The 24,623-nt window shown below is 41.4% G+C and overlaps 1 protein-coding gene across 4 annotated transcripts in view; it reads right to left on the bottom strand.

The window, feature by feature from the left end:
- Positions 1 to 24,588, bottom strand: part of LOC119722004 (mitochondrial folate transporter/carrier-like) — a 48,157-nt gene extending 23,569 nt beyond the window's left edge. For 3 of the 4 annotated variants that reach the window (XR_005270365.1, XR_005270366.1, XM_038191977.1), the window contains exons 1-3: positions 24,321 to 24,588; positions 6,238 to 6,425; positions 5,657 to 5,807 (exon numbers count right to left, since the gene is read on the bottom strand). Coding sequence is in view for 2 of the 4 variants with exons in the window: in XM_038191977.1 (XP_038047905.1) it covers positions 5,657 to 5,807; positions 6,238 to 6,385 (299 nt within the window). In the remaining 2 variants the exon portion in view is untranslated. The remainder of the gene's footprint in view (positions 1 to 5,656; positions 5,808 to 6,237; positions 6,426 to 24,320) is intronic. The other variant, XM_038191980.1, reaches the window with a different exon arrangement.
- Between the last annotated feature and the right edge of the window lie 35 nt (positions 24,589 to 24,623).

Here is a 24,623-nt window from a genome sequence, read left to right as displayed (position 1 = left end):
AGATCGCACTACTCGTATTTGGAGTGATACAATGCAGCGTGTTTCCCGAAATGTTCGACCCGTTGGCCGCGGGCACATGTACATGTACAGTGCATCACACACTTCGGAGTTTTGGCCAGCTCCCCTTCTTGACTAGCGTTGCGCATATGGTGCGAACGACCTGAATTTTCCACAATTTCTTTTACGAATTATCGAACGTAAATATATTGACAATAATTAAGGTAGGTTTTATTCACTTTTTGTGGCCATTTTGTGTATAGCTTTCGTAGTGCAATGGAAATAGTTCAGGCTAAAACTTCGCATATAATTGAATACCCCATTCAATCTGCATAAAAAAAATTGGCAAAAAAAAAAAAATTCCGACCGACCGACCCTATTTTTGAAAGGCATGTAATTGGAAGCAGAACTATTCTTTTTTTTTGGCCTTACCTTGGGGTCTTTGTCTGTGCCTAGTTTAAAGTCAGTCAGTCTGCGAAAGCACAGGAGGGAGGGTACCAGCCTCAAACTTAATCGAGGGCATTCCGGGCAACATCGGACGGGGAAGTCAACGGAAAACATCTAATTGGTGGAGGCGCAGCTGGATGCCAACAGGCATGTCAGTGGGAGACGGAATGGACTGGGCCTACCATATGCCACCTAAAATCGCATCACTAGACTGGACCTGGGCATGCACCCCTACCAAATGTGCGTGCAACATCCCCTGCTACTGGTGGATTTGAAAGACAGATGAATTTTTGTCAGGTGAGTCGTCGACCAGCTGCAGGCAGACATGCGATTTGTCCATCATTTCGTCATCAGCGATGAAGCTGGATTTTCTCACTACGGAAAAGTCAACTCACGCAATGTTAGAGAGTATGCCCCCAAATAACATCCATCTCCCTTTAATTACTATGTGGAGTGTCATGACCTAGCGGTTAAGAGCACCGGACTCATGCTCTGGTGTTTCAGAGGCTACAGTGACGTGGGTTCGAGCCCGGGCCCGGACACTTGTGCCCTTAAGCAAGGCACTTAACCATTATTGCTTCATCCTTCGGATGGGACGCTAAGCCGGAGGTCCCGTGTGTTGTATAAGGCCCAACGCACGTAAAAGAACCCAGTAACACTTATCGCTAAGAGAAGGGGTTTGCCCGTGTTTCTGGCCTCCTAGTTATACCCTTGTGGAAGTCCTTAGGAGAAGAACCAACCAAGTATGAAGTACTAGCCCAACTTCCAACGTGAGAAAGTGAGTGTCTGGGTTGGCCTATGTGGCAGTGACCTCATCGTTGGACCGGTGTTTTTTTCAGGGCAACCTCAACAGCCAGCGTTACCTTGAGATAATAAATGATGATGTCATCGCCATCCTTAACCCTTTCAACTCAGCCCTGTGTAAAATTAATTGCTGGCGATCGAAAATTTCAGAGTATTGTATTTTGTGTCTGCCACCCTCTTTTGACTCATGTTTGAAACAATTTTTGAGCTTTATAGACTGGCTACCCACTGGTGTTGTTTGTTTTCGTATCTATGCGGTACGTATTCACAGTTGAAGTGAAAAAGACGTCAGACCTCCATTGCTTATCGCGAGTGTTTTTTTATGACCATTCGTCATGTGTGGTGAATTGAAGTACGGTCTTTGTCACCTCTTTTGCCCTAATTCCTGACTAAATCTCTTTTCCCAAGAAGTGAGAGTCGTATTTTGTAGTAGTGCATTCAAAAGTCTCCTAGCAGTTTGTTTTCATATTTTTTTGCCAAAAATCCACAAAAAGGATTGACAACCCCAAATTTTGATTTTCAAAATAGCTCCCATTGAGAGGGGGGGGGGGGGAGGATGTGGTCATATTTTGATTTTTTTGTCCAAAACTGTTTATTGCCTACAGTAGCTCACAAGCTTTCACCAAGTATATAATTTACCCAGTCATAATAATGAATACTAATTAAAATGGTATACAAATATTGGATGCTTCGAGTGGTGTAGTAAAACTAGCCTCCCGAGGTGATTCGCCTCAGGAAATAGAATGCTCCATGGATCACCGAGGAAGGCTAGTTTTACTTCACCACAAGATAAAGCATTAATCTGAACACAGTTAAAATATACTTCAATTTCAATACAAAATTGGTGGGAAATGTAATTCTCTCCTCCAAACCACCCCTTCATGAAATGTTTGAATTTAACTCTGTGGCGTGCTGACTTGGGAAAAATACGCACTATGCGTAACGCTCAATGCGCACACCAGCATGCATTTGCATACAAATGCCGAGCCATGGATATAGTACTCTGGTTGCTAATGGTATAGTAGTTTGGTTGCCATGGGAATAGTACTTTTGGCCATGCACAGAAACATAGCAAAAATAGAAAGTACCATGTGACTCGCTCTCGGCCAATCAAGACACAGAATCTGTGGGTGAAGTGTTATAATCCCAGATATTAACTCCAGTTATAATCCTAGATATTAAAGAGAACTTTGAGGTTCAGGAGCGAGGTGTGTTTAGTTGTGGTGAGCTCAAGATGGCGCTCCGGCTCATCGTCTACTGGCTGTCCACGACTGCCTTCACGAAGTGTTTGGAGACAGTGTCATAGCGTTGAATCAGCAAGGGTCATGAAATGTCATCTTAATCTAAAGGACTACAAGATTTGCCGAAACAGCTAATATTTCAAGAACTTTGTTCATGAACATAAACTCATAAACTAGAACGTCGAAGTCGCCATGGCTCGCTGTCCAAGGCAGGAAGGGAGGCTGAAGGTAGGGTTGGGGATGGGCATGATGGAAGGGGATCAAGATTCTTGTTGATGTGCCTAGGTGTAGGGGTCAGTTTTTAAATGTCAACATAAAAAGTTAACAGATTACCTAATAAATACATATGTATAGGTTAGCCGTCACTGTATTATGCGGGAGTTTTCCATTGTTAGGGTAATTAGTACCCAGTTGTGGATTTTTGCAGCCCCAACAGTGTCTTCTTGTCCCCATAATTGTATTACCACGGGAAAACTCTTGTGTAGTCGCCACAAATGCATAACAAGAATGGGTATACATGTACATGTAGACACAGCACCATCACCACCTCCCCAAAACCTTACCCCATCCCCAACCCGCCCCCTCCCCCTCCCCCACCCAACCCCCTACCCACACCCATTCCATCCTCCCCTAACCATCCCCACCCTATCACCTACACATCCCAACCCCACCCAAACTCCAATCCCTATCTCCTTCCCCCTCCCCTGACCCATACCCTCCCCTACCCCAACCCCCTACACCCACCTACCCTATCTTCCCTTATCTGTCCTTACCGAATTCCACTATCCCGCCCACCCCATTCCCCCACCCATACATCCCCACCAGACCCCATGTAACGCCTACTCTGATCCCTATATACTGCCCCCTCCCCTTATCCAACCCCTACAACAACCCATCCCTACCCATCCCCTACTCCGATCCTATATCCCGCCCCCTGCCCAACCCCCTCCTAACCCAACCCCTACATCCATGCCCATCCTCTCCCTACCTGTCTCTCCCTACCTGTTCCCACCCCACCCGTACAAATCCCCACCCCACCCAAACCCAGTATTCCAAACCCTCTCCCCACCCCAACCTACACCGCCCCACCCATCCTAGCCCCCCTACTCATCCTACTCACACAAACCCTAACTCCAACCCTATCCCCCAACCCACCCCACCCCACCCTCCCCTACCCCATCCCTACTCCAACCCCATAAACTAAAAGATCAAACCAGAAGCTCATGCACATCACCAAAATGCATAGTGTACATGTACATGTACATGTTATACCGGTATACACACATGTACATGTTATACCAGTATACATGTACGTACATGTAACAATTAAAAACATAAACATTTCCTTGAATTAAAATTCCTCATTAAAATCATAAAATTTACTGCAATGATATGAACCTAACTGAAGTTATAAAGATGATACATGACAACTGCATTTAATTTTTTCGGACAGACGGACGGAAATTGGTATTACATAGGCTCGCATCTGCTTCGCAGCTCGCCAAAAATCATAATGCCCTGTGCCTGCTTCATTGAACAGACATACATGTAGATTTACTGTTTACTTTTGCAAGTTACTGTCCATTACTACATCCATTTGTTTATTTTACTACGATTTTACAATATATATAGGCCCTGAAGTATTTCATTCCTGTTTCTTAATGCTGTATACCACTGCATTTGTTTAAAATAGAAGTATGGAAAGAAATGTGAAAGTAATTGGGAAAAAAATATAGAATTGAAGTGAATGTTAGCTGAATGTTCAGTATAGCGGTGTTTGTTATTGTGATGTTCTTCTGTACAAGTGTTTTCAAAATGGTACTCAAGTTGTACTCAAGTGAGAGTGCACAAAAAAATTATGTAGAATACCGATAAATCTTTATTTATTCAATTACTGTTACACGTCATGTAACATCCAAGTAATGATTTATGTAATACTTTTTAACTCTGAACTCAAAAAGTTTGTATTACAATGCCTTTTCCACGCATAAACAATATCTCTTGTTTTTCTTCCTTTTTTCCCCCAATTTGTTGTCAGTGTTCATCCACATAACATTATAGACCAGGGAATTGTATCCAACTTGGTATAAAGTTTACATGAACATGCACATAAATATGACATTTCTCCAATTATCATCAAAAAAGATAAACTAATACACAGAAAAACATATACATGTACACTGTAATGAAAAAAAAACAGGTGGTGATGAAGGCATAGCTGCCAACATTTCAAAATCCCAATTAGTAATCAACCTGCGCGGTCATTTTCAACTGCTCGTTTTATCAAAAGCTTTACCAACATCGAGTACAGGTACATGGTTTACATGTACACATACATGTGCATACCCTTCTTCTTGTGAATAATAATGTAATGTAGGCCAAAAGATAATTTATTTTTTTTTTTTTTTTTTTTTTTTTTTTTTTTAATTAATTTTTTTTAATGTCTGTATTTGTTTGTTGGAGTCAAATAAATAATAACAATAATAAAATATGCGCATATTTTTTTGGAGATGCATGCTATCGATGTGGAGTTTCGAGTTCGTATCAATGTTTTTACACACAATGATTTAGGGCCACCGTCATGACCGTATGCAATAGAAATATCCCGCCAACATACCTTGCAAACGCATGCTGATTTATCTTTTCTGGACGTTGTGACAAACTCAAACTGTAATACCAATTATTCCAACCATACTCTTATTAAATTCCATGATTTAATTGTCGCACTGATGGGTCTCAACCCGGCAAAAAGCGACCAAATGTGCTCACGATCGTCACTGAAAAGTACTCACATACAGTACACACAACCACACATCCACGAGATGCACACAAATGACACACCATTGAAAACTAGTTTTAGTCTGGTCCTCAAGTACTCCACTGCGCACACTGCATTGATGTCTATCAGGTGCTTGACTGCATTCTTATTAGACTTGTCACCAGTCCATCCATTATCGCGACATTTCGCCAGAAGTTTTCGGTCAAAAACGATACTTTACAAAATTTTTTTTTTCATTAGGTAGAAAATGGGAAATTCGTAATGTTTTAGTGGCAAATCGTATTTTCGTAATTTAACAAACAATTCGTAATAATTACGAAAAATTAGTAACAGTTGGCAGCTATGTGAAGGTTCATGGATTCTTACTTACGAATGTACATGTACTTACAAGAAGAAGTAAAAACCCCAGGAAGCCCCAGCACCCCAAACATTGGGTACAACTCCTTGATATAATCCTCTCCATCCATTCTGTCTGATGACATGTTTGCAAGTATCAGTAACACCTCGGTAAGTGGGACGTGCTGTGTTTCCATCATTAACTTTGTACATATTTGAATAAAAAGTAAGAAAAGGGTATGAACCCCTTGCATTCTGAACAAAAAAACACTTTTTTTTCTTGGTGTTCACATAATGCCAAACAGTTACATGTTTATAGTACTAAAAGTACGATAAAACATTATTCTCTCCACTCACAAACAGCAGGGAATTGTTTTTTAAATTGTTAGCAACATTTTATTCTGCATCAAAAATGTCAAATTTGCATTGAAGCAACCTCTCTTTTATAAATTCATAACTGTTGTTTAATCAACTCAAGATGTATTAAAGGGATATTTGGAACTCCCTATGAAATATGGGGAAAGACTATTTATCCTGGCAAGGTGCTTGAGGAAAAAAATCAAAGTGCTGAACATAAGTGGATGCATGTTAGGGGACATGGACATGCTGTACAAGTAAAGTGAATCTACTCACCCTGTAATCTGATCTTGATCAGGTCCATTGGATGAAGCATCATTGTAGATACAATTCCACCACTGATTCCTGCCACAAGGTGTTCATACCTCAGCTGGTTCCACACTGTATGCACGCTTCTGCCGATATCACTCATAACACTTGACATTACTGGTTCTCGAGTGTCAAGTAAAAACAATGGACCTGACCTGTGAATCAAATTAATTACAATTAAACCAAATTTAATTGGAATGTATAATCTAATGCACAATGCACTGAATAAATCTATCCAGCTGTGCCATATCAGAAATTGATGTTTTCTGGTTTAAAGGTAGATACATCAATGTCACAACTTGAGGACTTTTCACCTGTTGCCACCACTTTGCAGGTGTCTTGCCCGCTTGGCGAGCAAGTTGCAGGCTTCGCAGACAAGACATCCACTTTGCTGGCATGTCACCTAATTTGCGGACACATCACCTGCTTTATAAAATCTCTGGAGGGATATATTTCAGTAACTCACATTTACACTATGTCCGAGCAAATATACATGTACCTCACACCATTTTAAGCAATTACACTTAATGATGTTTGATCATACATGTAAACAGGTACTAACGCTAGGAACAGTCATAAAACTTATCCAACAATGTATTTGATGTTACGTACTAGTTCTGAATATGCATGAATGTTTCAAGGATTTGAGGCACATCATATCTTTGTGAGATGCATGTGGAAATACCTCCAATATTTACATGTACTTATACATGACTTACATGTGAGGTTCTTCTTTGGTGTTTTCTTTGCTTTTCTTGTTTAGTTTCCATCTTAAAGTTTCTCAAATTGTTTGAACATTTGTTGAGTTCTTGATCTTTGGAAATTTCTACATGTACATAGTTTGACCTTCATAGTCTTCATTCAGGGATTGAACTTCAGATTGAATCTAAAGTACTAGGAGAGAAAAGGGGAGTAGCCAATAAACTTAAATGTAGATACACTATATAACGATATAGCAACGATAATTCGGGCGATTCACAATGCAGTGCGTCACCAAGAGTTTGCCACGGAGAGTTTGTTTTTCAAGGTCACGGTCGACAAAACATGGCCCATTTGAACGAGTGTCAGTAGAAAACTTGAGCTTATTTGTTATAGATTGGGGCCAAGCGTTCTGCCGCCTTACCAAAAAACTCCATATTGATAAAACGAAAAGAAAAGGGCAAACAGATACTCGAATCATACGCTTACAAACTTTCTGGCTGGAAAAACTAACAATTTCAAATGTCCCACGCTGCGAATTTGTCGACCATCTCCCACAATGCACTGGGAAAAATGAACTCTCCGTGGCAAACTCTTGGTGGCGCACTGCATTGTGAATCGCCCGAATTGAAAAAACGGCATTTATTTAATAAATTCAAGTAAATGTAAAATATTTGGTCATTTGAAAACAGAAATGAACATCAGTTCAAAAGATGCACATTTACCGTAACTTGGTCAAAAATTCATGTCGTCAAATGTAGCATTGGTGAAAAACCACCTGTACCGATGATTCCTTTAATGGACCTCAGTCTTGCTTAACAGTGATATGTTCAGCCTTGTTACTGGTTAATAAGGGATGATATGATTTGGCCACTAAATACATTCATTTCAAAATCAGGCGAAATTTATGCACAAGTTTAATTTTGCCATTTAACAAGCATGGACCTCCTGCTCAAAAAAGTTAGAAAAGAGTTACGGTATCATTTGTATCTATTGGAGTATCGAGTCGGTTCCTGACGTTGGCAATGACTGTGGTCTCATCCTGCTGTTTGCAAAGTCGGACAATGTCCAGAAGTTTGACTCCTGTGACGTTTTTCAAGTCAGTCCAGGTACCAGTACGTGAGCCACTGTCATCCCCTCACTCATTTATCCTCGATCTTTCCAGTGAGGGCAAAATCTTCGAATTTTCCTTTTCATAGCACTTGTCCCAGGAAACGTAATTGGTAGTTAACAATTTTTGTCATGAGCTGCCTAGATGTTCCAGTGCATTGCAAGTACCACCTAGTGTGAGATTCTGTCCACTCATGCAACTCGCAGCATCCTTGCAAAAACTTTATCTCGGCAGCTTCCTGCCTCTGTTGCATCGTCTTGCTGATCATCCAACTCTCACTATCAGAGAGAAGCATCAACCACACATAGCACTGCAGAAGGCACAAATCTTGTTGCGACACGGATGCCTAAAGATGCCAGGACGCTCTCTATCTCCATCTTCGTGATTCCGATCCTTCTGTTGATCTCCTCGTCTGATTTTCCATCTCAGACTGCCATAGTATGAAAACCGTTGGGCTTGTTCCAGCACCTCTCCTTTCACCGTGATATTACAGGTTGAGGTGATTGAACTCTTTAGAAAAAAAAATGTAACGAAAGGCTTTTTCCTGTGAAGGTCAAGTCCCTTCCTCTCACTTTCCTCCAAGACGGTGTTCACGATATCCTATATTTTCTGTTCTGAGTCAGCCATGAGCGCTGTGTCATCCATGTAATTTTCAAGATGGTTCTGCAAAAGTATGCCATATTTGACTCAACATTTCATTAAATTATCAAATTAAAATTGCAATGGAAAAACATTTCAATACAAGTATTGGTATTTTAACTACTAAAATATTGACTTAAAAGAATAATTTTAATCAATTTTTAAAGTAGGGTAAGAGGGGGTATTTTTGACCAGATGATAATTTGACTGCCCGTTACTGATTGCTCAATAAAATGCATCCGAGGTATCATGTTATCATAATAAATCGTACACATGATGTGCAGTTCCTGCCCTTGATTGTCCATTGTTGAGCTCCGTGAAATCTTCGTAATTCATTCCAAAATTGGAGTCGCGTAATCCGTTGAGTGTTGCAGCGGCCATCTTATCCGGTCACGTAAGGGCAGGCTTCAAAATTGAGAGTTCGCGAAGTCAGCGAAGTTCGCGAACTAGTTTTGATTCCAAGTTAGGACTAGACTTCGAGCTGTGCAGGTTCATTTGCATCGCATGACAATGCGCCTTTGTTATGCTAAAACTATGCTAATATGCTACAGCTGCTGGGTTCGCGAAATGCGCGAAACTGGCGTACGTGGAGTTCGCGTAAGCTACCGGTCAGTGCTCCGGTAATATTCAGGCTTAGTTGCGTCGGCGGTATTTGTTAAACCAGGAGCTAGCAAGGCGCTGTGTTCCCAAATATTTTTTGATGTGGCAAATTTCCGTCACATCGTTTGATAATGTTGACAACTTGAAATCAACTTCCTGAAATCGGAATGAAAATTCCTTGCCGTAAGTTTCGTGGCCCTTGGGCAATATTTTAACTTCACACCTGCGGTATTCATCAAGCACAAAGACTGCCAAAATGTATTTTCAGAAAGCGTTTCGCCTCAAAATACGATCTATATTATTTGTATATGAACTGCACTTTTTCATATAATTAAGCACCGATTGTCGTGATACAGAAAAGTGTACTATCCATGGCTTCCGATTTCCGCATTCTGTAGAACTTATTTACTGGTGATGTTGTCTGCATGTAGCCCTTTCTATTTTTCCTCCGTAAGGTAGAATTGAAGTGGAGTATATCAGGCCTAATACGTTTATCAGTAAAACAACTTCAAGTTGCTGCGGATCTCCCCGGCCATGCTCAGAGTTTCACTCTGAAAATAAATACTTCCGTCTTTTTTGAAATGCCTTAGCAATACATAACACATTTTCTTTTGAAGGAGGTAATGCACCCAAACGCAAATATTTTAGCCGAACAATTATTAATCTTTATGCTTAATGACCGTAAAAGCAATTAAAAAATGAACCGTAATTTTAGAGGGATAATAAAAAGCGTCCAATTAGGATAGAATAAATCATTTCCCGTTTCTTCAAAACATACATGTATATGAAAATTTCGTCACAGAATTGGAAAGAAATTATTATAATAAGACACTGAAGAGAACGGTTAAATCAACTTTGACTATGCAGTTTAGAAACTGTTTTATGAATATTTACGAAGCCGACACACGTCAATAGATATCCTTGACAATAATGTTACTATGGAAATGCCTTGCACTAGTTAACCTATATATGGGATGTTTGGGCGGGTCTTATTGCCTATCAGTGAACTCCAGTTTGGCGGGAACATTTTCACAGCTCATCGCATTGGTGGTGACACGCCGTCGTCATGACGATCTACCTGTCTGTCTTGCGCTTCACAAGTTCCCACACTCTTATTTGGGCAAGGAGCCAAACCAGCCAGACCAGTTTTGCGCCAGGCATTGTGTGGAGTTGCCGACGGCTGTTTAATGTGCAGGCTGTTGGGCTGAAACGCAGAGTTCGCGAACCACATGCTCAGCTAGCTAGCTAGCTGTGCTGCAGTCGTGATCCCTGTATCAATGGATGTAAAAGGTCGCATGGGAGCTGACTTCAAGCGCAATTGTAATGTTTTCGGATTGTACAGTACAACGTGTGCATGCACATATGTTGTTCTATATCATGTATGATTGCATTTTTACTCCCCATGGAATTCTGAAGCTTTTTACTTCTATGGGCGGATAAATTGTGATTCAGTTTTTGTTTTCTTTATTGTGTTCGGGTGAACTCATAAGTCTGAAATAAAGCAATTTTGAGGAGGGGGTGGATTTTGCATGCTTGTACATTATTATTATTTTTTTTTTACAATTTTTACAATTTTCTCCTCGTCAAAGATCTCCATCAGGATCTGTACATTTCTAATATGATTGTTCTTTTACACTGAAGTTCAATGAGTAAATAAATATGAAATTAGTAAGTTACTTTATTATTGCATCATCGAACTCAAACATGTCAAAGTTCACCAAGATATTATGTTGAATATGAGCTAGGCGGCAGGGTTTTGATTGATGAACGGGAATCAAAAACTATAATTATTATAATATACACGATTACCTTAAATTGTATGATAATTGATACACATCGAAGTGAATTGGGCATAATAATAATGGAATGTAGACACTACACGTATCATGGGCGGCTGCAAAGTTGGTCTGCTACTGCTACAGTACTATAGGCAAGATGATAAGTACATCAACAACATGTAGACTCATCTGATCTACGATGTGAAGACTCAGTCGGCCAAGGAAGGCAAAATTCTGCACCTCGTTCGTGTCATTTCTCACTGGATACGGGTGCTTCTTTGCATTTGGTGATAGACTCTGCAATGTTCGCGGGAGCCCTATCACATGTGCATGTGTTCCCATAACCTCAGTGCAGTGTTCGGCCTGGAGCTGACTACGGTTATTGCGTGCTCATGCATTGCGTGCTCATGCATTGCGTGCTCAAAATGGGAAAGTCCCGAGTTATTTACATGGCTGTTCATGTACATGAATTTTTGTCATTCAGGCCGACAGCGTAAACGAAATAAACTAATAAAAAGCTGCGAATATTTTCCACAATAAATATACTGTACTGAATATGGGTAAGTTCAGTTGAACAGCTACTTTTACGAAACTATTACTGTGGTGAATTTCACGAGTGAGCTGTTTTTCTCAACGCCATCCATCATCTACGAGAAACGTGAGGGTATTTTTTTTCTCGAAATTGTCTGAGTGCATCCGGCCGCCCACAAACATTTTGGCACATTTCCCGGGGTTGGATTGCGAGGGTGGAACGACTGCTTCTTGCTCATGGGAGCTATTATAAATGTGTCTAGTGTGCACGGTTGCTGGGGTGGCGGTGGGGCGAAAACCTCCCGCGGGAATTTCCCATGAGTTTATTTACCGGGAATTGGTCTGTATAGTTTGGAAAGGATGATCAGAATGCGGATGCCTTTAAGTTCATCTATATACTAGATCTGGTGACAAAAATTATAAAACTGTCTTATCAACTTCTTATTTCAATCCAGAAAATTGCAGAATCGCATCACCATGCCTGCTGAATAGTACGATCACTTAATATGGGTACAATGTACAGTCGAGTCAATTGAAAATGTGGTGCCGATAAAGGGGTTTAATGGACAAAGGGGTTTTTTTATCAACTGATCTGAAACTACCTCCCTGGCCCGACTTCACTTTTTGAAACATGCATAATTCATTGTTGGTACATGTAAGACCACCCGTTTCTTGATGAAGGGTATAGCAACACTCGCCTCGGCTCATTTGTGAACAAAAATATTCCAAAGGAGCTACATGTGTACGGTCGGTACAAATGCAACAAGTTTTCCAGAAATTACGATTTGGGGGGGGGGGGTGTTAGGCCCAACAATAACATGTCATCCAGACCGTTCTGCCCGATCATACTCATCCAATACAGTACATGTTTTTACAAAAAGAAAGAAAATATTTACAAAAACAAAGAAGGTAATACGGAAAGTATAGGAACGGGACACGCAGGGGAAGTGGCTGCTAGTCTTGTCTCACATTCGGACTGGCCTTTAAGAGTTGGCTTTGGGTATAATTAATTAAATAAACTAATAAAATAATACATTTTTTTTCACAATAATTGTTTTAATCAACATGGGTAATATGGTTAAAAAAAAAATTCACGAAACCATTTTTTTCGAGACTTCCATGAATGGGAGCGGTTTTATTTTTCATTTCAAGTTCACTTATTATTCTTCAAAGATGTTGGATTAGGGCGTCCGACGAATATCATTTTTAGCGAAAAATAAAATTATCCTATTTTGTATCACCATGATGAAAATTACACAACAAAATCAATGGAGTTTGAATCAGCTAGCTTCATAGGTGTTTGCATTTTGGAGATACAACAATTTAAATGGCCGAATTTGGAGTTTCAATTCAGTGAGATTTACATTATACTTGTACATTGTATACTTTAAGCATGTTTTAAAAATCTTAATTCTGTTCCGGGAAAAAAAAATTCCAAATGGTCACAATTTATGGCCAACCGTCCGTTTTTTCCCCCTAAATTCACACTGCGCCAGACCAGCCGTCCCTTCGGAATGCCTTGATATCGGCGCCCAATATACGCACAGTCAGTAGTTCGACCCAAAGGAACGGGCATTATTAATCTGAGCACACGTTGCGCTGGAAGTCAGGTCCCATGCAACCTTTATACGTTGGTCGATGTATGTTGACACGGGGAACACGACGGCAGCACAGCTGAGGTTCGCGAACTCCGCGAAATCCTGGCTAGCTCTTGGATATTCGCAAGTTCGCGAACAGTTCGCGTAGTCAATTTTGAAGCCTGCCCTAAGAACACTGGTATCATTGGTGGCACTCTGTAAGACTTTACAAGGGTGATGACGCCAAATAAAGCCAACCTGTACAGGTCAATCATTTTGGGTTAGGTCATCAGGTCAATGCATGATTGGCCGACAGCCTTTAGTGGGAAGGGCTGATATAGGGGTGGTCAAATTCTGACCAAAAGAGGGCGATACTGTGGCAATTTTCGACCACCGTGCTTGGTGTATCTGTTAAAGGGAATATACAACATTTGCAAACATCGAAAAACAAAACTACCAAATATTTACAAAATACCTTACTAGGATGTTGGTAAACGACAGTCTAAAGCATCCTGTAAAATGTTGGCACCTGGTGTGAAGTCATTTTATAGAAAAGTGATATTTGTGTAAATTTCCAACGGTGGTCGGCCGACCACTGTTGGAAAAACCTTACTACTTTTTAACTATACTGCTCGAAATGTACCATTTTTTTCAGTGCAAATTTTGTTTGCTATTAGTTACATGTTCATGAACAGGTGCAGGCCAGCTAGACTGTTACACTTACTTTACAATCTATAAATTGATCAATTTCATCTTTAGTGGAGTCAGGGAACCAGACTATTTCAACATATTTGTTTTTCTTGGTTTTACCAGCATTTTCAAACACAAAACTTCAAACTTGTCAGTGTAACAACATTTGATCTACTATACTAAACCCTCAAATAGTCCCTTTCTGAAAATTACAGCAAAAGCCAATGATGTACATTCTCTTTAAGCATGGACGCTCACGCATTGGGTGAATTCGATTAGGGTTTTTTATTTAAGTCATTTAGAAGTTATGGACATAAGATGTGAAAAAAATGTAAAAGGTGGTGGGAAAAAAACATTCTGTAAAACCAAAGCAATAATATGCCTTAGGCCTGTAGCTAAGTATTAGCCTGGTCAAAAATTGCCGCATGCCGGTCGAATTCTCCCGCACAGTGACCATGATGACCATTCATTAAAATGGTCAGACAGAGGCCATACATTGTGACCATCAATACTGACCCAGGAAGTTCTGAAATCAACTTAAGTAAGTGCTTATGTTATCCATCTAACTACATTGTAGGTTTGAGTTCCCCCCCCCCCCCCCCTAATTTAACACGGGAAAGAAGTCCATACACTGCCTCCACTCAGACCTCCTGCACAAAGTCTATGGGTCATGACAGAAAAAGTATTATCAAAGAATTTTTGCACTCACATACATCGCGCGCGCAGATTTTTTTTAATGTCATCATGTGATGCATGCATTTACATAATTCACAAAAGAAAATGGATGACAGCTGTTGGAACTGGCGTTTTTTTACGGACAAGCCACCAAAATCGTCAAGATTTTTCACATTTGTTTTTTTTTGTGGTCTGTTTCAAGTCGATCATTAGCTTCATGAATGACTGCTGAATGTATGAGGTACAGTTGTTTTCCTAGTTCCAGATTTTTCCTAGTTCCGGATCGCTTCAAATAAAAACCTACCTCTTTTGGACTAGTCTCCAAAAAAAAATTCTGACGAAGTGCATTTTGAAAAGGAAAATGTAAGCTTCCTGATACACACAGATCTTTTTAATAAAACTTTTAGAAAAGGAATTTTGGCCAGATTTCCAACTCGCACTTTGACATGTTTGGACCGATTGTAGAAATTCAAAGGAGCTGCGAATCGATGATAAATTTTCTCCTCGGTATTTCTCTCGTACCGTGTGGTTTCGAATATTTGTTTCATTCACTACAGTCGTATAAACTCTTCCATCGAATGTGTGTTCCATCAAAATAATTTGTAGCATCTCTAATATTTGAAAATTTGCCAACGAATGACCGAATGCTTTTGCCTAGTTCCGGTTCGCGTTTGCACTTACGACCCAACTACACGCGCATTTTTAATCAATTTTGTGTGACGTATTCTGTGCCATGTGCAAGGTTTTCGGTCCGTGCATGAGTTCGTGCCGTTGCGCTGCAGACAAAGTTTCAAAATTAGGAAAGATTTTCATATACGAAGTTCACTAATTTTCCTCTGTATTGACTAACAAGCCCCCAGATAGCAATTTCATGTCATCAAAGTCAGTTTGAGCAGTGAGAAAATACAAGCATTTTCTTAGAAAACACTTAGAATTTTTCAGTCCAATCTCATAGGATTTGTACACAGGGTGTTGAGTGAACTTCGTATATATATGGAAATCTTTCCGAATTCGTTGAGTAGTTGAGCTGAAAGCAGCCTAAATGATGTTTGCTATCCGGAACTAGGAAAACGACTGGCTGTATGTAGATGAAATCTGGGGTGGGATATTAGAGGTGAAAACGGACAATTTTTGAGAGGCAATTATTTTAGGGTCTCTTACTACCACACTCTCACGACTAGGTTATGTCTCCAGCGCTACATGTGAATGAATATGAGCATGTCAGCTGGAGTTAATACTCAAGCTAGGTCGTTTCAATTCACTGGACATGCTAGGTTCAGTGCGTGAAATTACAGTCGGACATCGGACATTTTCCAACCACTTTCATGGTTTGTCCGACCAAATGCAGATGTGCTCGGACAAAATATCCGAGCGATTTATGTATTCTTTGTGGAGTTGTCTTTTTCAGAAGTATGAAATAAACGCTTGCACTCAAAAGTATGTTGTTGTTTATTTCCGATGATCCGGTCTGTAATACTTACCGTATGCTGAGCGGCTGCGAACTACCGGTACGTGTTGTCTTATATTCACGCAATAGATGCAACGCGTTTATACCCCAATCATTACACAGTCTAGTACAGCGCGGCGTGCACAGCGATAGATTGGCATTCGTACGTACATGCCGTTTGCCAAAAAATAGACGTGAAATCAAGTCGATAAATTGTGTTTCGATCAGCAGTCTTCGTGTTTCTTCTACAAATCAGTTAATACAACTTTTTGTACTTTTCAAGTCATTTTATGGAAATGAGCAGTGGCCGTTTGTGGAATTCCCAGTTAATTTCTATTGGGCAAAAGTGTTAAATTGGACCTGATTCAACCTCTATTCCTTGCTATAAAGATTCGATCGAGCCTCTTTGGACATTCAGAACTGCAATTTCACCCAGTTTAAGTTATGTGTTCTGCAGACTTGAACCGAGTCTGTATAGTGACGAGTCTAAATATTATAAGGACATTGACGCGCATACATGTAATGAGAATTTAGCAAGATCAAAGTACGTTGTTTTGCGCGGTATGCTTTAAGTGCGTGATTGTTACTAAATTCTCACAACGTGGCTTACTACAGAAACGAGCGCGTGAATGCCCGGCGCTTGTCATTGCAACTACATAGTGTGTATTATGGATACGTACGTACGTAAACATACATACTGTACATGTACACACGTGTATGTACCGTCCACGTGTTTAAACGCGGCCTTTTGAAAGTTCGTCTCAGATGGCAGATCAAAACTTGACAATGGCACAACACTTTTGATTGTGCTCGGACATTTTGTCTGACCACTTTTTTGGTCTAATTTCACGCACTGTAGGTTGAGTAACTCCAGCTGACATGTTCCATATTCATTCACAGTAACATTGGAGGCAAAACCTGTTCGTTAGAATGTGGTAGCAAGAGACCCTAAAAAAAATGACATCCCAAAAATAGTTCATTTTCACCTGTAATATCCAACCGCAGAGTTCATTTACATAACTCAAACATTCAGCTGTCATTTACGAAGCCTAATGATTGACTTGAAACAGACCACACAAAAAAAGTGAACAATCTTGACGATTTCTGTGGCTTGTCCGTAAAAATATCGCCAGTTCTAACGGCCGTCTTCCATTTTGTTTTACTAATTATGTAAATGTATGCATCACGTGATGACATAAAAGAAAATCTGCGCGCGCAATGTAGATGGGTACCACACTGCCTTTCAGGCGCCGCAAGTGAGTTCAATTTTCGTTTGGTGCGTTGTCCCCGAAAGCAAGACGAGATGCCCTCCACGGCAACGCACCAGACAAAAATTGAACTCACAGCGCCTGAAAGCGGTGTGGTACTATATACATTGCGCACGCAGATTTTTTTTATGTCATCACGTGATGCATACTTTTACATAATTAGTAAAACAAAATGGAAGACAGCCGTTGGAACTGGTGTATTTTTACGGACAAGCAAACCAAAATCATCAAGATTTTTCACTTTTTTTTGTGGTCTGTTCCAAGTCGATCATTAGGCTTCATAAATGACTGCTGAATGTATGAGGTATGTAAATGAACTCTGGGATGAGATATTAGAGGTGAAAATGAACAATTTTTTTGAGAGGCCATTTTTTTAGGTCTCTTGCTACCACATTCTAACAAACAGGTTTTGCCTCCAGCGTTACATGTGAATGACTATGGAACATGTCAGCTGGAGTCACTCAAGCTATGGACATGCTGGACTCTGATCTTGTAAACATGGTAAAAGAATAGTCCTAGTAACTTGGACCCAACTTATCGCCTTTTTTAACATTTGGACGTGGTCTGGCGAAAGTAGAAGAATATTCAAATTCATATGTCTCATTCTCAAACCACCCGGTCCCCTTGGCAACAATGTTACAAACATGACTAGACCCGTGAACTTGGCTTGTAAACTACGCCACGCTGTTGTGTATTTTCTAACCTGGCGAAATTGTCCCTCTGACTCCCTCCGTTACACACACTGGACGTTATTTTGCCAATGTAATAAGTACTCACATATGAAGCCGTCTTGAAATCTGTTTGTACGTCAAAACTTGCATTTGACGAAATTTGAGGACAATTCTGGCCCCGTTCATGAAGTCCTGCTAGCTGCCATTTTCTCCCAACTGACGCATGCGCATTGCGTTTTATTGTACCGTCCTGTTTCGTATGATTCGACGGCTGTTTACTGTCGCAGCTAAAAGAGACATCGTTTTAGACAAGTTTCAAGTCCTTTCCTCTCTCACCGCACCGCACGCGGGCGCATGTGCGCCCACGTACGTGTGTGCACATGTACACGAGATGAGCTGAGCAGTCAATTGTCTGCGGGGTTGTTTTCGGGGTTGCGACATGAAACAGCCGTCAATCTGTCCAAGCGACTCATCCAGGGTCATTTGTCAGGGTCACTTGTCGGGTTAAAACCTAATTTCTACACGTTCGTATGGGTCTTTATTGATGGCAAATTTCGTCGAAATTACACAGCCTGAACAATCGGACGGGCAAATTTAGATTTCTAGGCGAGTACTCAACATGCATACGGAATTACGTATGGCGGATTGATTTCGCTAGGTTCAAAAATACACAACAGCGTGGCGTTGTATACAACGCCACGTTCACGGGTCTAATATAGCTCGAGTATCTCCAGCTGACTTGCTCATATTCTTTCACATGTAGCGCTGGAGGAATAACCTGTTCGTTAGAATGTGGTGGCAAGAGACCCTACAAAATGGCCTCTCAAAAATTGTTCATTTTCACCACACCGCTTTCAGGCGCCGCAAGTGAGTTCAATTTTTGTCTGGTGCATTGTCGTGGAGAGCATTCTCATTGTCTTGCTTTCCGCGACAACATACCAGACGAAAATTGAACTCACTTGCCATGCTTGCGGTGCCTGAAAGCGGTGTGGTACCCACATACATCGCGCGCACAGATTTTTTTCGATGTCATCATGTGATGCATACATTCACATAATTAGCAAATTAAAATGGACGACAGCTGTTGGAACTGGCGTTTTTTTACGGACAAGCCACCGAAATCATCAAGATTTTTCACATTTTGTTTCAAGTCGATCATTAGGCTTCGTAAATGACTGCTGAATGTACATGTATGAGGTATGTAAATGAACTCTGGGTTGGGATATTAGAGGCGAAAATGAACAATTTTTGAGAGGCCATTTTTTTAGGGTCTCTTGCTACGTAGGATGGGATTATTATCGCGGTACTTATCACGTTTCTCGTTCAGAATAGAGATTGCCCACTAACCTTCCTGAATTGCCCTGTCTTTTGTGCTGTATAATCTTCCTTTTTAAATTAATATAAAAAAAATCTGACGGTGGTGTGGTCTATTCCGTGTACCATGCCTGTGAAAATAGACATGCGCAGAGTGTGCGAACGGAGGTGGACTCCCTATTATCGCGGTATGTGGGAAGTGGTTTTTATAAGGCAGTGGATATTTTGTCGGAGACGGCAAACCTTCAGTAAACGTTAGTTTGCCGGATATGCACTTAACATGCGCAGTTACTTTTTTTTTGTACTTTAACATTTTCCGGTGACAAATTTTAGTCTGGCTCCATGCCAATATTATCGTTGTATTTTATCGTTTATTTACAAGATGGGAATCAGACCATTTTATAATTTCGGACTTTATTTCCCTTTAAAAAAAATCCTCCAGAGCCACAAATCTGAAAAAGAAAAAGTAATACTCTGCTATAAAATGTTTTGAGACATTTTAAAATAATAAAAGAAGAATATTCTTATTTATTTGGGGATGGGAAAAAAAAACTTAAAATTATGGTGGGGATCAGGATTCGAACTCGGGAAATCCCACTCACTTGCGCCATTGCTTAACCACTGCACCAACTGTGCTACACAACTTTGGTGGGAATTTAATACATGTTATAATTCAGCCCTATCTTAAAGAGTGCAGCGCCCTCTGTTGATATGGATTGCCGCTGGCAAACCTTTAGTAAACGTTAGTTTGCTGGCGTTACCTCCGGCAAAATATCCACTACCTTTTTATAATGATCCCAACTTTTTTGTTCATAGTTAATGTTTGACCAAAACATCACCTGAATAAAGTCTGATATTTTCCCTGTAACGTTCAAGTTGATTAAAGACTATATTTCTGCAGGATGATTTCTTAAAACCCTGCCCTTCCCCCGAAAGGAGAACACAAATCCCCGAGGCAAGTCTATTGATCGGCGATTGAGGGCGCCATTCACTTTACGCGGTGTGCCGTTTTATTTTCGCTAACGTGCGGTGCTTATTTTGATCCCGTAAAAATTGTTACGATTTCGCGCTGCAAATAGCGTAATTCGACTTCATTTTACATTTGCCATGTTTGCAGCTGAAGAATGGCAACCAGACAATGGAACTTTCATGGACAGAGCATAGCTGGAGTTACCAAGCCCCGAGTTTTATCATTGGGTTGTCGCGGGGGGTACGGTACATGCACTTGTACGCATGTACTATCATTTCGCCTGTACCGTACCCCCCGCGGCGCGCTCCGAGCGAACCGAAAATCATCGCTCGATCATAATTATGCGTGCACGTTTCAAGTGTTCGGTTGGCTCAGTGCGGAAAGGGCATATTTTTCATCATTTTGGCCTAAAAACCGACAGAATCCACCTATGTTAGTTCTGCCCATGATATGTGAGTATGTCAAGAGGTAAAGTACGGAGTATAGGGGCAAACTGTGCAGCGGTTCTGTGTGAAATGTCTGCATTTTGATGGACGTTTTTGTACTTTATTAGTGTTTTGTGCTGCAGACAATTTTGCGGGCTTCTAGATCTATGAGGCTCCGCTCACGCGGAGCCTCATAGTTCTAGGAGTACGACTATACCACATTCTAACGAACAGGTTATTCCTCCAGCGCTTCAAGTGAATGAATATGGAACATTGTCAGCTGGAGTTACTCTAGCCCCACTAGTGTGGCCGTCGGTATGCTGCGCTGAACCTTTGGCCATGTCACGCACCAACTATCGCATCGGTCCCAACTATAGTTGGGCCTGTCCCAACTATAGTTGGGCCTGTCCCAACTGTAGTTCCACAGTTGGGCTGGCCCAACTATAGTTGGGCCTGTCCCAACTATAGTTAGGACGGTCCCAACTGTAAGTTCCACTGTTGGGCTGGCCCATCTATAGTTGGGCCACTCCGATCTTTTTATTTTGCGGTGTCCCAACTATAGTTTACATTGATGTACAACTGTAAAACGTTCCCTACAGCTCTGATACACGTCTGACTTTACTGGGGACCACTGAAATTAGCTATTGATGGGGCGAATCTATAGTTGGGCCACTCCAATCTTTTTATTTTGCGGTCCCAACTATAGTGTACATTGTTGTACGATTATAAAACATTCCCTACAACTCTAATACACATCTGACTTTACTTGGGACCAATGAAATTATCTATGGGTGGGGACCATCTGTAGTTGGGCCACCGCAATATTTTTATTTGGCGGTCCCAACTATAGTTTACATTGATTTACGACGACTATAAAACATTCCCTACAGCTCTGTTACATACTGTCCGACTTCACTTGGGACCTTTGACATTAGCTATGAGTGGGGCCCATCTATAGTTGGCCGGCCATGGCAATCTTTGAATTTTGCAAAATGTTGCTGGACAATCAACCCAGCAGCTGGACAACTCATCCAACTAGGCAGTACCACGTGACCGGCCAGCCTTGGCCTTGCGGCATGCATGCACGACGAATACACGGTGCCAGCGCCGCGGAACATTTAATCCAACAAGATCTATCAAGCATGAAGCATCCGGCGCAACTCCAGTCCTAACTATAGTTGGGCCGACCCAACTGCCGCACTATAGTTGGGACAGTCCCAACTATAGTTGGGACCGATGCGATAGTTGGGGCGTGACAGCCACACACCGTGGTACCGCGCGCTACTGAGGACGAAGTTTTCATAAAAATTCAGGGCAGTTTCTTACATTCTCAGTTTCTTACTTTCTTATGGTTGTATTCTATGATGTCTCACCTGTCACTTCTGGGATGCTTAGGTCTAATGATGTTCCATTTTCCGAGATATTCTTCAATCTTTCTGGAGTCCATATGCACTCGTGAAACGTCTGGTGATGGCAGCCATTTTGAATGGGACAAGAGATGACCTCAAGCTGTGACGTCGCGTTTATGCAAATTGCTTGTCGAGCGCGGGGGCGCGAGTTGCAAATGCGACGGCTGTTTCCTGTACCATGCATTTATCGTCAGGGGGCCACGTGCACCGATCTCTATTCAGGATTTTTGGCACAGAAAACAGCCGTTTGTCGGACACTCGGCGCGGCTTGCCATACAAACACGAGGTCATGATCTAAATAATGCATATTCATTATCTTGCCCAAGCGGGCTCGCATAATGCACATTACAGCGCGGCCGCCATTTTGAAATTGCATGGGGGAGCATTTTCGGGACGATATTTGTGGAAGATGATGACTGAAAGTCGTCTTTAGGCCAGATGGATGAATATATTGAGACCAAAGAACGTTTTTTCGAAAAGGTATGAGTTGCTCTACGAATACAGGTCAACTCGTACGCGAACCAACTCGTACGCGACCAACTCGTACGCGGGACAATTCGTACGCGAACCGACTCGTACGCGGACCAACTCGTATGCGGACCGACTCGTACGCGGACCAACTCGTACGCGGACCAACTCGTACGCGTGAGTTTAGACGATTGGTTTAGCTCACATGGACAGACGAAATTAGGTTCGGTACGGTAGGACCATCGCACCAAATTAATACTGGCCATCATATATTTTGTTATGCTGCAAACAGATTTAAAATGGCTCAAAGGATATAATTAAAAAGGAGAGGAAATGAAAATGGAGAGGGCAAGGAAGGTTGGGGAAGAACAATAATAAAAAAGGAGAGAACAATTACATTGGGGCGGAATGTGCAGGGTTCGACCTCAACTTCTTTTGTTCACTATAGCCAGCCGGGCTACTGGCCCACGGGCATTTCTACTAGCCCGCATTTTTTTCTTATCTCAGATACAAAATGGCGTATTTTCAAGCGCAATTCTGAGGGAATTTTGTTGGTGTTTTTGATTAACAGATCAGATAATTTAATCCTTTAAAACAGTTGATAATTAGACACAAATTAAAGGGGTTTCCTTTTTGAATTTTATGATTTTTTTTTTTCTTTCTGTTCGTTGATCTTTGCCGTATCCCAATAATTTTTCACTCGCACGCCGGCCTGGTTAAGGAATAATTTGTCTAGCCCCGGCCGCCGCTGTTTTGACAAGCATTTGGTTAGCGGGCTATACCGCTAATTTCGAACCCTGATGTGTTATGTGTTATACCTCCATGGTTATACCAAGCATTTCAGTTGTAAATAGAAATTGCTAGGCCTACGGATGTCCCCGCGTGTCTGCTTTTTAATTGATCAATGGTTGTGAACCACAATAAAAGTTGAGTGACAGGCAGTTGACAAGTCTGATCGATCTCTTTTGATCTTCTAAACCCGCCGGTTCTTTTAGGACACCGAACCGCGAGAACAGATCCATGGTAGTCCAGAGCGTTGCAATTGGGTCAGTTTGTCAGTTTGACAATGGTGACAATTAATTGACTGACAGGTACATTGATTAAAAGAACACGAAAAATGCAACTGGTACATCGTTGCATTAATATATGGAATTAAATTTGACGTGACAAGGCTACAGGTATGCACAAAATGATACAACACTCGTCTAACTACAAAAATCAGTTACTTTATTATCATCATTCACGGGTTCACTCCCAATCACACACAACGGTCACACATTGAACTACGGACTACCCGTCACACTATTCCCAAATTTCCCAGGCCAACCCAATCCTCGAAACCACTCCTAAAACGGCCCGCGTACGAGTTGGTTCGCGTACGAGTTGGTTCGCGTACGAGTTGGCTCGCGTACGAGTTGGCTCGCGTACGAGTTGGCTCGCGTACGAGTTGGCACGCGTACGAGTTGGCACGCGTACGAGTTAGTTCGCGTACGAGTTGTCTCGCGTACGAGTTGACCAATCCGCGTACGAGTTGACTCGCGTACGAGTTGGTTCGCGTACGAGTTGACCTGTTTCCTGCTCTACGACTAAGAACCTTAACTTTGGAAATTTTTGTCCTGGATGAAAAGATAATCTCGATCGAAATCTGTAGCAAAATCGCTACATCAGCGGCCAAAAAATTCAGTCTTTTTGGAAGCATTGGGCGTCTGGCCGTACTACAGAGCTTGCGATAGTACTGTACGGCCAGACGCAGTCGGGCTAGCTAATGACATACTTACGTTTATGTGGCTACCAAACGAAATGGCTCGATTTGTTCTCAGACTCAACTCCATGTATCGGTATACCCCATGTATCACGACTCAAGTCCTTGCAGTCAGTATATAGCGCGAATGCGAAAAACAACAAGATTCTCTCTCGTGTTCTTATTCCTCCATGCTCATAACATTTCCTACCTCCATGCTCATAATATCTCAACACGTTTTGTACTAAGCTGGGGGGCCCACTTATGTACATATGTACACTAGTATACTACCGTACCTCGCCCTGCAAATATAAATAGCATGCAGCATACTCTGAAGAAT

The sequence above is a fragment of the Patiria miniata genome, unplaced genomic scaffold (genome assembly GCF_015706575.1).
Source record: "Patiria miniata isolate m_02_andy unplaced genomic scaffold, ASM1570657v1 HiC_scaffold_14, whole genome shotgun sequence".
Taxonomy (NCBI): Eukaryota; Metazoa; Echinodermata; class Asteroidea; order Valvatida; family Asterinidae; genus Patiria; species Patiria miniata.
This window is presented reverse-complemented; position numbering and strand designations above follow the sequence as displayed.